Source organism: Syngnathus typhle, linkage group LG10, assembly GCF_033458585.1.
Source record: "Syngnathus typhle isolate RoL2023-S1 ecotype Sweden linkage group LG10, RoL_Styp_1.0, whole genome shotgun sequence".
NCBI classification, from domain to species: Eukaryota; Metazoa; Chordata; class Actinopteri; order Syngnathiformes; family Syngnathidae; genus Syngnathus; species Syngnathus typhle.
Window position 1 is genome coordinate 13,415,937 of NC_083747.1, and position 17,401 is coordinate 13,433,337.

Here is a 17,401-nt window from a genome sequence, read left to right on the forward strand (position 1 = left end):
TAGAAAAACCCCGGAAGTGGGATGGGCATTCTGTGTTGTTGTGGTACGCCCTGTGAACGCACTGTGAGAAAGGAATAAAGCAGTTATTCACGTCGTTGTCCGACCTATTCTTGCTATCTAAGAACCTGGAAAATAGTAAGGATATAACATATATCACGGGTCATTACGACGAGTTTGGTGGAGTTTTTACTGCTTGTTCCAACTCCTATCGCGCTGACTGTAACCTGGCACTCTCTGGCTGCGTCTTGCCTCTCTTTTTTATTGTCGGACTCGGTGGACTCTGTCAAAATCAGCACCGAGTCCGGCAAAAATGACCGAGTCCGACCGAGTCCGAGTCCCCGAGTCCGAACCGAGTCCACAGCCCTGAATATAACCCTCCAGGAGCTGCAGAGATACTGTTATGACCGTTTTTTTTTTTTACACTGTTCAGATTGCTCTGTTTCCTATGACGTTTTTCTATCTATTACATCACATTCGTTGGGACGGGACAAACCAAACAAGGTAATGGGTGTTGCTAAATGGAAATCCGAGTAATAAACATGGCGGATTCGAAAAGCCGCTGTTTAAGACGAATCCGCTTTGTCATAACATGACACAAATGACCCCCCCGCCGCCCCCCCAAAAAATAAGACCCCACCCCCTCCCAAAAAAATGACCACGCCCCCCTCCAATAAAAGGTGTCCTCTTTTCAGAAACCCAAATCTGGTCACCCTTGTTCACAAGACGTTCATAAATATTGTGAGGGGATTTATTTTATTACGTGTCATGTATGGTTATATGGACAAGTCTTTTGCCGTTGATATCTATTAATCAATTAAAAATTTTGTGCGACAAATAAACGCTACCTTGTTTAAATAGAGCAAAAAAAAAAAAGTAAACGCTACCTTGGCTAAAACACTACAAATGTTGACCGGAAAGGGAGGCACACATCTTGCGGCCTGAGGGGTGTGAAGTATCTCATTTGCATTTAAAGAGACCACACCAATACGGCTTGCTAAAAACAAGTAGAAAAGAGGGACCTGTGATGGTATCAAAACGAGGAATTCAGACAAAAGTATCGCTGTTCCACTTTATATAGACCACAACTAAATGAGTGAAATATAAAACAGTAGAATTTACTATTGTGATACTTGAGCTTTAAGGTTTTGTCTGTCGGAGTGGTCTGCAACAGAAGCCCTACATCAAAGGGAAGATTCCTGCACGGTGTATTTGACATAACAAGGCCATATTGAGTAGCTTCCCTCAAACATTCCGCTTGGTTATGATAAAACCGCTACTTAACCAATCGCAACTTTGTAGCTCTTAAAATAGTTGTCCAAGGTCATTGGTGGGGGCCTTATCGTGCTCAAGCAGGCCTGTATTTAGAAAAATGTGTGTTTGTGTGCATGTATGTGTGTACTCACCAACCAACCAAGCAGCAGACATCCAAACATGCTTATCAAGGTCATACACATGATGATGGATCCATCATGTATGGTTGATTGTTTGTTTGTTGGAGGTGAGCCAGCAGTTCTCCAAGCGCCTCCTTTCCTGGATGTCTTTCCTTCCTCCCTTGTGTCCAGCGCAGTTCTTTCCATCCTTCTTCTCTTATGCCACTATTTTTAACTGGCTTAGAGGCGTAGAAGTGAGCCGGTTTATTCTCGGCCTTCGGCGGTTACCTGCCTTGCAAATCAGTCAGTTAATCACATGAGGCAGAACGTCATTGCCTGGAATTTTCAAAAAAAAAAGCTTCAAGTTGCCCCGCTGGGACCTTTTTTCGAGGCGAACCTAGCAAATCATCAAATTTTAGCGCCATGCTTGGCCCACAATAAGGTAAGCAATTTAGTGCCCATCTGTGTAGGAAAACCGCTTCCAATCAGAGCTCGTTTGCTCAAACGCATGAAGTTACTCAATGGACTAGCCTTGAATTTTGCGCAAAACGGCTGCTCCAAACCACACTGGCCAACTTTTGTTCAAGTTTGGGCTTGGATACTTCAGAAAGTGTTATTTTATCACTCTTAATTTATGGTTTTATTCATTGACTAAAGTGCTATTTTTCTCCTAAAAGAACGGTGTGTTTTGGGGGACCATACCTAGTTTGCAGGTAGACATGTGACCGAGAACATGTGGAATTTATTCAAGCCTCCTTTTTGGTCTCCGTGCAGGAAGTGAATCACACTGGTCTAAAAATGGCACTTTGTCATGTCGTCGTAGGATGCGCATCTTAAGATAGAACTGGATGAGTCAGACGAGACAAGAGCAACCATGTTCAGTTTATGCATAAAGCCCTTTTACATAGACATCTGCTGTCCGTTTGTATGTTGACGTTGAGAAATTTTAAACAAAACACACCAATCGATCATTTTTAATATTTCTCGTTTGGTATTCTTCGTCGGAGACAAAGCTTCACGTTTTAGATATACACTGCCACCGGCTGGACAAAAGGTAGAATTACAGGTAGGTCCAAAATAATTTGGCCTAGTCAAGCATCTTTATGATTGCTAATAAAACTATGATCATGTTTGGAAGATTTACTGCTATTAAAAAAGATATGCAAAAATGTGGCGTTTAATATTCTCTTCCTCTAAATCCAGCGAGCCTCAAATTAATGTTAGAACTTTAACTTTTATAATGACAACCTGGTAATCAAGTTAGTATTACAGCTAGCATAGCATGCGTCTACTTCTATTGCAATTATTACTTCCAAGTGTGGTTGTTTAACATGAACAACACTAAGACCACAACACTGAAAATACACGATCTTAGTATGTAAACAGACTTTACTTACGGTTCAACTTCACAAAAAACAGACAGTCCAAAGCAAGTGAATGAAAAAGCAGGAATCACAAATTAAATTCAGCAAATTCCAGAAGACAGGTCTTTTTCAACCCAACAGTGGTTGTGTAGCGCAACTGTAACCCAAAGTTGTTGATTAACGGCAAAACCAAAACAGCCTACAAATCCATGCATTTCGTTTCATGCTGTGAGTGGGGCATCTCTTGCCCAACAAAGGTTTTGGTTTTATTTTAATCCGCCAGGGTGGTGAAACAAAGAAAAATATTTATGTCACAGTGACAGTGTTTTGTTATTTGTTTGGTTTTATCATTTATTGAATCAACAAATCCTCTGAATCACAGAGACCAACTAATAAGAGATTTTCCTTCAAAATTTTAAAATGATTGACCTATTTAAACAGTACTTCAGCAAGCTCAATTGACTTTAGAAAGACATCAACCCTTCACTACAATGGAAGAGATTGTATCAGATTTCAACGCCGCAATCCAGTGGACCCTGTAGTCAGTGTGGTCATGATGCTAGTGAAACTAAGAGTTGTGTTCTTCCAAAAAAATAAAGCAGACGTAACAGACACCATACAGAAACAAAACAATCATCTTCAGTGGTTTTGTTCACTCCGATGGCTCGTGAATAAATTATGACATCTACGGTAAAAAAACAACTTCTAAATGAGATTTTGTACTTTTGCCTACTCAAAGTGGTGAAATTGGCAAAAAAAAAAAGGTCCCAAAGTTCACATTCTCAACTCCCACAAAGGCACGCGCATTCCCATACAGAGGCGCATACGCTTATACAAACATGGCAGAAGACACAAAGCTGTCCCCGCGGCCGACGTCGGGACCCTGACGGTACTCGTGCGGCTCATTCCCACTGCGCTGGTAGAACGGCGGCGCTTCGGCGTCGGCGGGATCGTCCCACCCGGAAGGTGCGGCGGCGTGGTAATGCACCCGTGTCCCCTCACCGCTGTTGTTGTCATCCTCATTGTTGGAAGCATCCAGGTCCTGCGAGAGGAGGTAAAGCTGTCACCGCTAATGGAACCAACAACTCCAAGCTGGCAGCAAAATTAAGGTCCAATGAAAGTCAACAAATGCAAGTGAGGCTCAGGGATCCTTTTAGTCCACTTGGGGTTGCCACCTGCACATTCTCCAGTACTCTATCTGTGACTGTGACCAAATGCGTGTGAGACGAAAAGACCTGTTGCGGGAAATGGGTGCGGTTGACTGCTAACTAGCTAAGTATTAAACCGTTAGCATGTTGAGACACCCGGCAGGATGCACGTGTCCTTGTAAAAAAATCTCGGCTGTAGTTTGCGTTGCCCGAGTTAGGAATTAAAGAGAAATGTACTTTCGGCAGTTTGCAAACATATTTGATTAAGGCTGCGTTAGACACATATAATCATATCAATATAATTTCTAGTAGTAGTGTGGTCGCTTAACAAGTGGAAAGGAATGTGCAGACTCCATGAATTTGTTTTCTACAAAGAACTGTGGAACAGGAGGTCCAGACAGGGAGGACATCTCAAGGCCGATGGGGAACGCGAAAAACAACTTGTCTTTGTGGTCCAGAAACCTGCGCTGAGCAGGGGGAAACCCAAACGAGGAGGAAATGACCATCAACCATCGACTAATCACCACACAATATTTTGCATGCTTGAATATTCATATTGTGTTTCTTTAAAACTGGGCAACCCGGAAGAATGTGTCGTCTTTCTGGTCACGAAGGCACACGAGTTTTTGTGTTAAGGACGCAAGGCCCAGGCGCCTGTATTAGCTTGCTTTGTCAGGATTAAACAATTGGTAAATTCGGCCTTATTGATCTCCTGTTCTTCTTTTTGACAGAACAAACTCGCAAAATTGTTAGGTGCGACAGTGTGTGGATTTGGACATAACAATTCTTGTGTTGATCGCAATTCGGAGTCAGATCAATAACTAAAATCCGTAGCCTAACAGAATGTAGTTTTATTCTCACTGTGACTGGCTCTGCATCATGGGTTCTGTATTGCTGGTTATACAGGAGGTGCTCTTCAGCATCTGCAGCGTTATTGGCGGTCACCTGGCACACGCACACACGCGCACACACACACACACACACACACACACAGTCATTTTATAAAACAAATCATACGACACAATGTTCGTCCATCTAATTTGTCCATCCAATGTCATTAAATTTGAATTTATGATACTCATTGGAATCTCACAAGAGGAAATCAAAGGAAGCCTCACCGGCCTAATGGAGGTGTTGTTGCTCTTCTTCTTCGGCGGCGGGGGCTTGTGCTTCGGGGGGCCACTGTAAAACAAGACGCGCTGATTGCTTTGAAGGCAGCTCGCAGAAAGCGCTGGTCGAGCACTTACTCTGCATTGAGCTTGCCGGCACGATGCTTGCGATACATGGCGACGGCCGTGCCGATAATGGCCACAATGAGGATGACGCCGATGATGGCGCCAATTATGCTGCCAGTGGTGGGTCCTTTCTCAGGGAGCCGGGTGCCTGAGTAAGGGTGGAAAAATGCTCATTGAGATAAACTTTTTTTTTTTTATATAGATAACGTGTTCGCTGACTGCCAAAGTTGAATCGGGTTTATGCGCCGGTATCCTAAACCGGGTAGCTCATATGGCACTGTGTTTAATTGTCCCTCTGCTTATTGTGGTTATGATTAAAAGTCATCTCCACGTTTGTTACACATCAAATGTCATTTGTACACTAGCTATAAAAATGTGCTTCATTAGGGCACTCTTATTGAAAAGTTGATGGGTTTCAGCATGCATTAGGTTCCATTAAAACGACCATGCACGCGCATACAAGTGCAAAGACATGAAGTCATGATGCAGCCTTCTTCCCAGGGGGGGTTCTGACTAAAGAGCAGACAAGACCGGATGAAGATGACTGGGTGAGTGCAAACTGGCAGGAGATGATTTGCTGTTTTCATGCTTGTCTGATTAGATTTCTGTTCTAATAATGCAGGTTGAAAAGCGTGAAGTCGTTTCAGGTGCTTTGTTCCTAAGACACGCTATTTGTGGACCTCGATGATTGTATGAGCACAAAACATTTTGCACGGTTTCATTGACGTTTATGCAAAACCATTTACATATCTTGGCGAGATATGTAAATATAACAACAATATATAATAACAAAACAAAAAACAACAAAAAAGTAGAATGAAAACGGCAATTTACATGTATGCAATTATTTTCTTTCAACGCTGGAACTTCCAAATACAGAATATATTATGCAAATACAAAAAATGAAATGTAAATTTTAAAATCACAACATGTGATTATTAAGTGTCTGTCACGCTCTTTAGCGATGTAAAAGCAAACGTTCTGTTGGAAGACGATCATTGAAGCAGTTAGTTTGCAATCGAGCGCATTCACGTCTATTCATTACGCGTAGTGTCAACCACCATCCACATGGCGGTGCTGTGTTTCCTCAAATCGAGCCCAAATGCTCCCTGTGGAGGATTTGTTTTGGGGACGTCAGTGTGATTGCTCCTCATTGCAACGATTTACCCCCTCCCCCTTCCCATCAGCAAACCACCAGCCTCCATTTTGGCTGGCGGGATGCCTTTTCACCCGCCCCTTTATCTCGCCAGGTACCATTCTATGGCGGGAAGAAGCCTGACAGGCGCTCCCGCCTCTTTGACGACCTCTGCCAGGGAATCCTGGAAACAAAGGGGGCAAACCAAGTGAGAGCAAGGCCACTTTACTGCATGTCGATGTGATGCCGGCCGGCGCACCCTCCCGTAATGGACTCACCATTGGCGTGTGTGTGTGTGTGTGTGTGTGTGTGTGTGTGTGTGTGTGTGTGTGTGTGTGTGTGTGTGTGTGTGTGTGTGTGTGTGTGCGTGCGCGCGCGTGTGCATCTCGGCAAAAGGGGAGAACCTCGCGGCACTCGGACCGAATCAAGTCGTGTTGTTTGTGGACCAAGTTCACGTTCCAAACAAACGAGTGCTCCTTTGGGCAGATCAATGTAGGGAGCAACACATGTATACTTTCTAGGGGTGTAAATCGCGGGTTTTGTCACAATACGATGTCATATCGATACAAAGAACTACGATACGATATTTGCCGATATCTTAAAGCCTGCTGCGATTCATTCACGATATATTGCGATATAGTGCTCTACGATCGATATATACATATTTTTTTTAAATAAAAAATATAGAACCATATCCTGATTTATAACAATTCATACGCAAAATCAACAAGGTACTGCAAACTCTTTATTTAGGAAATTACAAGAGTATTGTAGTATACAAAGTGCTTATTTTAACACTGAACTTTGATGTCGTGTTTTTTCTTTAAATGTGCGGCGAGATTTGTCCTCCCTGAATATTTGATCACCGCATGGCAGGTTTTACAAACTGCACGTGTCTTGTCCGTTGAGCCATCTTTTCTTTGGAATCCAAAGTGCTTCCAAACGAATGACTTGAAGCCTAAAGGGGAGCAAATTTCCTCGTCTTTTTGGACACTAGCCATAGCACCAGCCCAGGAGCAGCGTACTAGTTGTCGACTCCCCTTTCAAAGTAATTATATCGATTAATCGATGTGTATCGATTAGGGGTGTAACGATACATCGATACACATCGATTAATCGATATGATGCTCTACGATTTATTGGCATCAATGCTAAACGTAAACATCGATTTATATCGCCGTGTTTGACCTCGGACATTAGACGCGACTTTATTTTGAAATCCAGTTCATTGTTGCTTGCTTCCTCTTTCCGGGAGCGTGTTGTGTTGTGAGCAGAGCAGGCACGTGAAAGGGGAGGCGACAACTAGTACGCGGCTCCTGGGCTGGTGCTATGGCTAGTGTCCATAAAGACGAGAAAATTTGCTCCCCTTTAGGCTTCAAGTCATTCGTTTGGAAGCACTTTGGATTCCAAAGAAAAGATGGCTCAACCGACAAGACACGTGCAGTTTGTAAATCCTGCCATGCGGTGATCAAATATTCAGGGAGCACAAATCTCGCCGCACATTTAAAGAAAAAACACGACATCAAAGTTCAGTGTTAAAATAAGCACTTTGTATACTGCAATACTCTTGTAATTTCCTAAATAAAGAGTTTGCAGTACCTTGTTGATTTTGCGTATGAATTGTTATAAATCAGGATATTGTTCTATATTTTTTATTAAAAAAAAAAAAAAAAACGATCGTAGAGCACTATATCGCTATATATCGTGAATGAATCGCAGCAGGCTTTAAGATATCGGCAAATATCGTATCGTAGTTCTTTGTATCGATATTATATCGTATCGTGACAAAACCCGCGATTTACACCCCTAATGTTTATCTAATGAGGCGAGATCACATCCAACGGGAAGCATTCTAACCAAATGCATCATCTTGAAGAATCAGTGAAAGAATACATCTAAATAAAGTAATAAAGAAAACAGTAGTATTGTTGGTTAACCTTTTTTGCTAGTGCATCATAGTCTGGAGTAAAATTTGTTGTGGTAATTCTTAGGATAGAGCAGAGGTGTCGGTCCGTTAACCTAGATGTGTGACGGGCTTTGTTGACGTTCATGTGGCTGAACGTCTTCTCACACACGTAGGTCGAGCCAAATTGTCCACTCTTCTTTTAACATTCGGCACTCAGTGTCCACCTTTCTTTTCTTCGGGGCCCTCACAAGGATTCCAGGGGAAGGTTTGTGGGTGGCATTAGCATAAAACTGTATCTGAAAGCTCAGCGCGCGAATTACGAGGATACTGACGTCACAGCCGACACTCGAAATTCAGCACTGATAGATGAAATTACTACGTACTACTGAGTACGCACACGCACTTGTGCGTGTGCACAGAGCTTTTTGACACGGTTCCCGGGAGTAAATGCGCTTCCCCATCTACTGGGGAAAGATAGTAATTGCAGGGAAAATGACCCCCCAAAAAATTAATACAATTTATTCAGGTTTGGCGGGCCGGATTAAACGGCCCCGTGAGCCGTAGTTTGCTCATGTCTGATCTAGAACATGTGCATTTGCTTATTTTGTTAAATATATAGCCCAAATGTAAATTATTGCATGTAGTATATGTGTTCCAGATATGGGAGAGGGGGTAGCATAAAAGGCCCTAATTGTGACCTGCCTAAGTATAGTGTAAATCAGCATGGATCTTCTAGTTTATACTATCTTCTAATATATTTACACATTGTGTGTATTTGTAACATTTGTAAACAAGGGAGTAAACTCAGTTTATTAACCTCTTTGTCCAGATTCCAGTCTTTGGTGACAGCCTTACATTTCGTCAACAACTTGACAGTACCAGAGACTGAAAAGAAGGACAAACTTTGGAAGATCAGACCTTGGCTTGATACATTGAGAGAGAACTGCCTGCAGGTGATACCAGAAGAGCACAACTCTGTGGATGAGATGATGATTCCTTTCAGCATCAGCAAACAGTACATGCGAGGCAAGCCACACCCATGGGGCTTCAAAGTATGGGTGAGCTGGAGTCTCTGGCGTGATGTGTGACTTTGATGTCTACCAAGGAAGCAACAATGGACTGCGAGCCAAATCAGAACTTGGCTTGTCTGGTGATGTTGTGCTAGCTTCAACACTGCCAGAAGGTCACAACTCAGCTCAGTGGACTAGTGGTAGAGTGTCCGCCCTGAGACTGAAAGGTTGTGGGTTCAAACCCCGGCCGGGTCATACCAAAAACTATAAAAATGGGACCCATTGCCTCCCTGCTTGGCACTCAGCATTAAGGGTTGGAATTGGGGGGTTAGATCACCAAATGATTCCCGAGCGTGGCACCGCTGCTGCTCACTGCTCCCCTCTCCCCCAGGGGATGGATCAAAATCACATGGGGATGGGTTAAATGCAGAGGACAAATTTCACCACACCCAGATGTGTGTGTGACGATCATTGGGACTTTAACTTAACTTAATTTAACTTAACTTAACTACAAGGTCTATGCAGACAACTTCTTCACCTCTGTTCCACTGGTAGAGAAGCTCTTTGATCGAGGAATACATTACATCGGAACAGTCGGGCACTTGTGCCTACCCAACTGCAACCTTGAAGATGACAAGAGTTTGACAACGAGACCTACAGAGAAGTTGAAAGGCCTCACATCGTGGGGATCTACAACAAATACATGGGAGGTGTGGATCTGCTGGATTCATTCACAGCCAAATACAAGTTCCCCGTGAAATCTTGCCACTGGTACATATGCATCTTCTGGCACACCATCACCCTTGCTTTGATCAACGCCTGGCCCATCTACAAGCGGGACTGCAAGGCTCTCGGGGTCTCTCCGAAAGAGACACTGAACTTGAGACTGTTCCAGGCACAGCTAGCATCCTCTCTCATGCTGACGGACACAATCAAGACTCCAAAGAGGGGACGGCCATCTGCAGGCAGTGGCAGCTCAGTGACACACACTGTGACAGCAGGCCCTTTGACTGCTCAGAAGAGACCATCCTCTGGTAACGAGAATCCAACCAGCGTCCCATCCAAGAAAACATGTCCACACCCACCACCAGATGTGCGTAAGGACCTTCTTGGTCATTTCCCAATGAAGACGAAGAAGCGAGGGCGCTGCAGACCCTCAGGATACACCGTGTCACACAGTGCTACAAGTGTGATGTCCCTCTTTGCTTCAAAGACGACAGGAACTGTTTCTGGGATTATCACTGCTAATGAAGGTAGAAGATGAAGTGGCTTGATATTTGAAGTAGTGTTAGCCTTGATTCTCCATGGACCTAGTATACTAAGGGTGACTTACAAGTCAGTGTATCTAGCCTGCTTGCATTCCGCATGTAATCCTGTTTTTATTTTGCTTTATAAAAAAGTAAAACACAAAAAATATGATAAAAGTTGTCATTATTCAGGTTACATACTGTGTAAACAAACTTAGCATAACATAGGAGCAAATAAGTTTACCTTGACTAGACAATGAGTAGGACCACACGAGGCCTACAGGAAATTCTGCTACCCATCTCATCCAACGTTGCAACATTACAACGTGTCCATAATACCTTACCAAAACATGACAAATTTGCAAACACTACATTATGGTGCCCAATGGGCTCTAACAACACTATATGAAAGGTTTATTTATTTATTTTACCTTTTACCATGTCTGGGTCTTACAGGGTTAAGGCCGCTGTAAAATGAGAGATGATTGTGTTGGGGTTTTCCTATTAGTTCTCTTCTACTTTTGTACTTCTACTCTGCTCCCAAACTATGACAGTGGACAGATGAGTTGGATGCCTTCAAAGTTGGAGCGAGGATGGAACACTCAGCCTGAGAGGGATTCGTTGAAAGATGAGTCAAGAGTGGAATTCTGGAGAACGAATGCCATTGTGTGTGTGTGTTTCGGGGGTGGGTGATGCAGAGGCAAGCCAGATGAAGCCTGTGATTAAGAGGCTGGCTCCACTGGCTCTAGATAAGCGAACCCCCCACACACATACAAACTCACAGCTGCCTGTTCGCTCGCCACAACGGCTCACACACTCGAAGGCATGAAAATCAGGAAACGGCAAGACGAAGATCTTCCATCACTGCTGGATCCTGTGACGATTGGGCGAGATTACGGTAAACGCATTGGGCTAGCCCAGCCATGAGCCAAGCTACGGCCAAACCCGACCTCACCCCCACCGCTGGCGTGTCGCAATATTTTGGGATTTCTCTTGTTTGCTGGGCCAAAATCTGTGCATGCCCATCTCTTATATGTTGCGATAAGACCGTTTTGATTAGCCTCTCTGACCTCCTCCACGCATACATAAAGTGCTCACTGCACATCCATGGCAGAAAACCTTTGGCTGGATAATGCGGCTGGTTTTGGTTTAAAAGATTAGGTGCTCCATGGGGCAATGGGGAGGACAATCCCATTGTAGCTAAGATCAATTCCTAATGGGTTGGCTTGACTTTTTAAAAGGGACAGTCACTCGCGGGACGGGTCAAGCCGGAGCGGGCACGTGGCCGTCATCGTCTGGCCTGGTGTACATCAATCCCCTACCCGCACAATCAGCATCTGTTAAATTAGAAAGAGCCGCCGCGTTTGATCATCACCAACATCATTCAGACAGAGCAAACATTTGCTTGATTTCATATTCTCTTTTAAACTTAGCTCCTTTTGATTCACAAATTTATATGCCAGCAAACGATTCTCAAAGAACCATGACAGAGTTGAATGGTTTTTTTTTTCCAAACATGCAACTTTTTCAGCGCAGTTGACAGCAACCGTTGTCAACTCCATTTTTGTTTTTCATGGGAATAGGCAGACACGAGTCTCGGGCAGCTCTGGTTTAATGATTAAGATTGGAAAGTATAAAAATGGAAATAATTAGAGCCAGCAGATGGAAGGAAGCATTTGGTCTCTTCCGGATGAGATTGTTGTGACTCTGGACGCATTCTCAAACACGGCGTTGTTACTAAGGACGCTTTTCCATTTTCATTTTCGTTTCAAAATCCGCCTAGATTCATTGGACGGTGCTTGAAGAGCGAAAGCGCATGGCCCGGGTTGGTGCGAGAGGCATGCGCGCGAGCAGCACAGCGCCCGCAGATGAGATGAGATTAGGGCAGAATAAATTGATGGCCTTGGAAGAAGATTAAGTCAAAGAACAGTGCGTGTAATCTCATTGCTCACTAAGAGGAATCCTATTGCGAGAGTGGCAGCCAGGTTAACTGGCCACAAGCCTTTGCCAATCTCTCCAGCTGAGAGATATGCGGAACATATAGTCTGTGCGGAGCATCAAGAAAAACAGAATACAGAAAACAGGCCCAGGATCTCTAGAACACCTCACGAGTGGCCGCGTCGACAACAGCACATGCGCCTAAATTATTCACAATCAATACGCGTGCCGCAGTGCCGATCGCCGCACTCACCTCGCCTTTCTTGCATTTGGATTTTCAACAAAAGTGGAGGGACAACTCCGGCTTACTCTGCCTCACCTTCCGAGCGCCGATCCAAGTTGGAAATCTTGGGGCGAGTTTAAAAAAACATGATTTGTAACCCTTGCCCTACACCGTGCTGTATAACTTGTTTCTTGAAACGCGGGCCACTGGCCCTGCCCTTTCACCTCAAGGCAGGTGCACTGAGGTATATATTTTGTGTGTGTTGCAAAAAAAAATCAAAAGGTATACTTTGACACGGAGCGAGTCTTTTGCGTGATGTCGGCCACACCACCAACTTCTCATTGGCTGCAATGACACGCCTTTGAGATTCCCTCATACAGCGACACTGAGCCTGGCTCACATCCGCCTGAATAACAAAGAGGGCATTGTGACGGTTTATTTTTTAAGCCGCGTGGTGGTAAAGAGGAGACACTTTTCATTTGTACGTGTTGTTGAGGAGACAGTGTGTTGCCTGCCACAGTGCATCAGCACACTTGGTTGCCTTGGGAGAAGCCCCCCCTCCCCTCTCTCCCTCCCCCCTCTCTCTCTCTCCCTCACTCTCTCTCATTTTCTGACAAGGTCGCCAAGTGCCTCTGTCTGTCGCCTGCCTGTCGATATTTACAGTCCACTTTACGTGGCCGTAAACAAACTAAAAAAAAAAGACAGTAAGAAAAAGAGAGGGAGGAAAAAAAGAGCGGGTGAGCAGTCGCATGAGTCAAACATAGCCACTCAAGGACACAAAGGATGGGTCGTTGTAGCACAAGGTTGGCACGCGTGATGGCTGTTTGGCAAGAAGGAATACATTGAGGGACTATAACTTCTGAAGTCAATGCTAATTCCTTATTAGCATGTCAATGGGGTTTTACATTGACTTTAGCATTAGCGCTGCTGGTGCATGTCCTTCGTTCAAAGATGTAACAGACGTTGCCATATTGGAAATCATGATTGGAATTTCAGCTCAACAGTCTTCCCAACTATTTTACTAATAACAATGGGATTGTTTTGTGCTTAAAAAGAATTACCTTGGCACAAAACTTGACTTCTATTAGTTTTCACGACAAGAGTCAGCTTTGTGAAATGATACGGAAAGAAGATTGCAGAATACGTCCACAATAGGATTTGACAGACAGCCTCTCCGCACAGCCCCAAAGATAAAACATGACAAGAACGGGTTAAGGAAGAAGATTGATTTATTCTTCCAGACACAGACTTGGGAGGAGTTTGGTATACACCACGAGAAACAAAAGAAAATCGACACTGTAGCATAATCCAAACACGCATTTTTTGGGAAAAATAATGCACTATCAGGCCGCTGCTTTCAATTGTGTCAAGACAAAGATTGCACACACTTGAAGAGTATTTGGCACTCACTGTTGGTTCTTGTTTTTTCAGTACGAGTTCAAAGACTAGGCTAAGAGAAAAGCTTCTAAACACCTTTTTGCAGTATGACTTTGAGGTTTCATGCAAAGTGCCAGACATCTGGGTGTGGTGAGATTTGTCCTCTGCATTTAACCCATCCCTGTGTGATTTTGATCCATCCCCTGGAGGAGAGGGGAGCAGTGAGCAGCAGCGGTGCCGCGCTCGGGAATCATTTGATGATCTAACCCCCCAATTCCAACCCTTGATGCTGAGTGCCAAGCAGGGAGGAAATGGGTCCCATTTTTATAGTCTTTGGTATGACCCGGCCAAGGTTTGAACCCACAACCTTCCAGTCTCAGGGCGGACACTCTACCACTAGGCCACTGAGCTGGTCATATGGAGGAATAGTTGTTATTTTTGGTTTATTGCCAATGTTTGATGTGATATTTGCTGTTTGTAAAGTGCTATCATTAAAACCAGTAGCCAATTTCAGAATGTCTTTAAGGTGATAAGTAGACTGTTACAGTATATGTCCATCACAGCAGTGCATGTAATTGTGGGGCGTGTTTTCTATCTTCACCGGCTGCATAGGACCCCTTAGTGGCTCGGCTCTGATCGCTAACCTGTTTTTCTAGCCGCTCGGCCTTAAGGGCTCCATGTAGCCAGTGAGGAGTAGCTGCCACGTTTACCTAGCCTCCCACCTCTCCCCTCGTTAGTCAGCACTTGGCCAAGCTCAAACGCCCTCACGAAGGCGACACGGGCACCCCGAGCACATTTCCATGTCAGAATGTCAAAAGAGGGAAAATTATGTCAGGATGTCAAAAGAGGAAAAATCACTGCAACCTTGCCGACACTGCGGCTAAGCACATCACACCTATCCACCAATCACTACACTGGCTTCCCATTTCCTCTCGGACTGAATATAAAATCTCTCTGCTGACCCATCAATGCATCCATTGCAACGCACCCCCTTACCTTAAGGAACTAATCACTCTCCAGTCTTCCACACAGAATCTCATCTAACACCTACCTCCTCAAAACCCCCAAAACTAACCTCCTTTCCATGGGAGATCGGGCTTTTTGCTCTGTCTCACCCACATTGTGGAATGCCCTACCAGTTCACTTGAGAGCACCGCAGTCGGTTGACACTTTTAAAAACGGTCTTTAGACGTTTCTTTTTAAAAAGGCATTTTCTGTAGCACTTTGAGATTTTTCTTTTAAATGTAAGGTGCACTATAAATATAATTTATTATTATTATTATTATTATTATTATTACCATCAATAAATGGTTGATAGGCCGCATCCATGATTTAGTCATGGCCTTCAGTGCAGAGTGAATATCGTGAGCGGAATTGCGCTGGATTTTTGCCTCCCCCGGGTCGGAGGTATGACATTTCTCAATCTTGTGGAATGCAGCAACAGTTAGTCATTGTGTCTGAGGAAGAAACCAGAGAGGAGATAAGGACGTGAGAGAGATGCGTGGGAGGCAGTAGAAAAAGTGCATGGGCGGCACAAGAAAAGTCTCCTGACAGCAAACGACTAATGAGCTCATTGGCTGATGGGCGATAACGATGCACAAATACTTGGATACGGTGATGAAGTTGACTTGAGTATTTCTTTTCTCAACAATCTGCTTTCACAGCCTGAACTGGAAAACACACAGGAGCTGTTCTTTTGACTCTAGAGACGGAGTACATTTTATGCACAAGAGTTAGCTCTTTTGGCTTACTTCCGCTAGCTAGCATGAACTGTAATCCCACACAAGAGATTAGAACCGAGGGAACATACCAGTGGCAGGGCACTCGCGTCGTTGAACAAGCACTAAGAAAACACAGTAAACACGAGCACGTTCTTGACCGAGCTGTCAATGATCCGCTGACGGCGTGATGCAACCCACTTTAGCGAGAGTCGCAAAGGCGAGCGGTCAGGGATAAGAACGCTTTCTCTGCTGCCAGGATTCAATGTGGAAATGTCAAATTTCTTAACGATCCTCAGTCACACCTGAGCAAGTGTAGACGCGTCCTCACTTAATAGCACAAAACTGTCTCACTGCAAGCTTGCGGACTTTCTTGGACGATGACATTGAAACAATCTTTAGGTATCAAGTATGCATGAGCACCACGATGCTGGACACAGTCTGTGTTTGTTGCTTGGAGTGGGAGCTGAGTATGTCGTCCATCTTCGTCATTAAAGCAAGATGAGCGACTTCATTTCACTTCATTTGAGTTGATTTAATAACTGTGGCCGCAATCCAACTCTAAAAGCTGACATTAAGGCCGGATCCGCCATTTAGGGCCATCGGCGCATACGCAAGTCAATACTTGATGTCCGACGCGGGCCGCAAATGTCCGTCTAATCGGGTTCCCCGTGCGCTCGCGCAGACATCAGATGATTCAGTGCCTGGTCGGCCCCTTTGATGCCCAAGTGTGGGATCACGGGCACCTTCTTGATGCTCCCCAACCTGGGTCTTGCACGGCGGAGCTTGAGGGGACTACGCTCATCTAGCCAACACAGCATGTATTGGATAAAATGTGCGATCCGTCCGGCTTTTGTATTTCTCGCTTCTTTTCCAGTCAGGAGCTGAAAACTTGAGCTAAGTATACTCATTGTTAGGCTGATCACCTGCGACCCCCGTGTACGTATACCAGTGCTTCTCAAATAGTGGGGCGCGCCCCCCAAGGGGGTACTATTCCTGGGGGGGCGCGTGTGACCCTGGGGAACAGGCTTTTTTTTTGGCAGTACTAGAATAAAGTGTAATTGCGCGTTTACTGCAGCAGGGGGCAGTGGCGCTCTCATTGTTACTTCTGTCACGTTTGCGACAGTGCAACATTTTACGACTTACAAGACAAGTTAGGATAGTCACGGTGGGGAGGGGGGGGGCGCGAATAGTTTTCTTCTTGCTAGGGGGGGGCGTAACAGAAAATAATTGAGAAGCACTGACGTATACATATATCCATTTGTGTGTTATATGTACTGCAGCAACGTCTACTGATGGGAAACAAAATAACGTCGCAAAGCCTCAATTTAATTCTTTACATCCAATGTAATTATGTCTTTAACTTAAGTACGTATTTAGCACGGAGTGCCATTATTCCTATCAGAATTGTTTTTATTGACACTAGAACCAATCCTTGTCATTTCTATTAATTTCAATGGGGAAAGATGATTTGAAAGAAGTGTGTTTTAGTGAAGAGCTTGATCTTGCACTGAATTGATTTCAAAGCGCCGCTCTTCACAACATCCATCTTTTATCGAATCAACAAATGCTTTTTTGTAAGCCTTTCTGTCTCGGGGCTCATCTCTTCTGTGTGCATGTGTGCGTGTGCCTGCGTGCCTATCCATTTCTGACGTGTGTCTTTTCCGGGCAAATCAGAATCGGAGGCCAAATAGCAAGAAATCAATGCAAGAGTCGTATTTTTGCCTCCT

The 17,401-nt window shown here is 44.4% G+C and overlaps 1 protein-coding gene across 1 annotated transcript in view; it reads right to left on the reverse strand.

Moving 5' to 3' along the window:
• Window positions 1-2,741: 2,741 nt before the first annotated feature.
• The window catches only part of si:ch73-22o12.1 (nectin-2), a 77,931-nt gene continuing 63,271 nt past the window's right edge, over window positions 2,742-17,401 (reverse strand). Inside the window, exons 7-10 of the mRNA XM_061288264.1 lie at window positions 5,130-5,265; window positions 5,001-5,064; window positions 4,744-4,827; window positions 2,742-3,776 (exon numbers count right to left, since the gene is read on the reverse strand). Coding sequence (XP_061144248.1) covers window positions 3,564-3,776; window positions 4,744-4,827; window positions 5,001-5,064; window positions 5,130-5,265 — 497 coding nt within the window. The 3' untranslated portion in view covers window positions 2,742-3,563. The remainder of the gene's footprint in view (window positions 3,777-4,743; window positions 4,828-5,000; window positions 5,065-5,129; window positions 5,266-17,401) is intronic.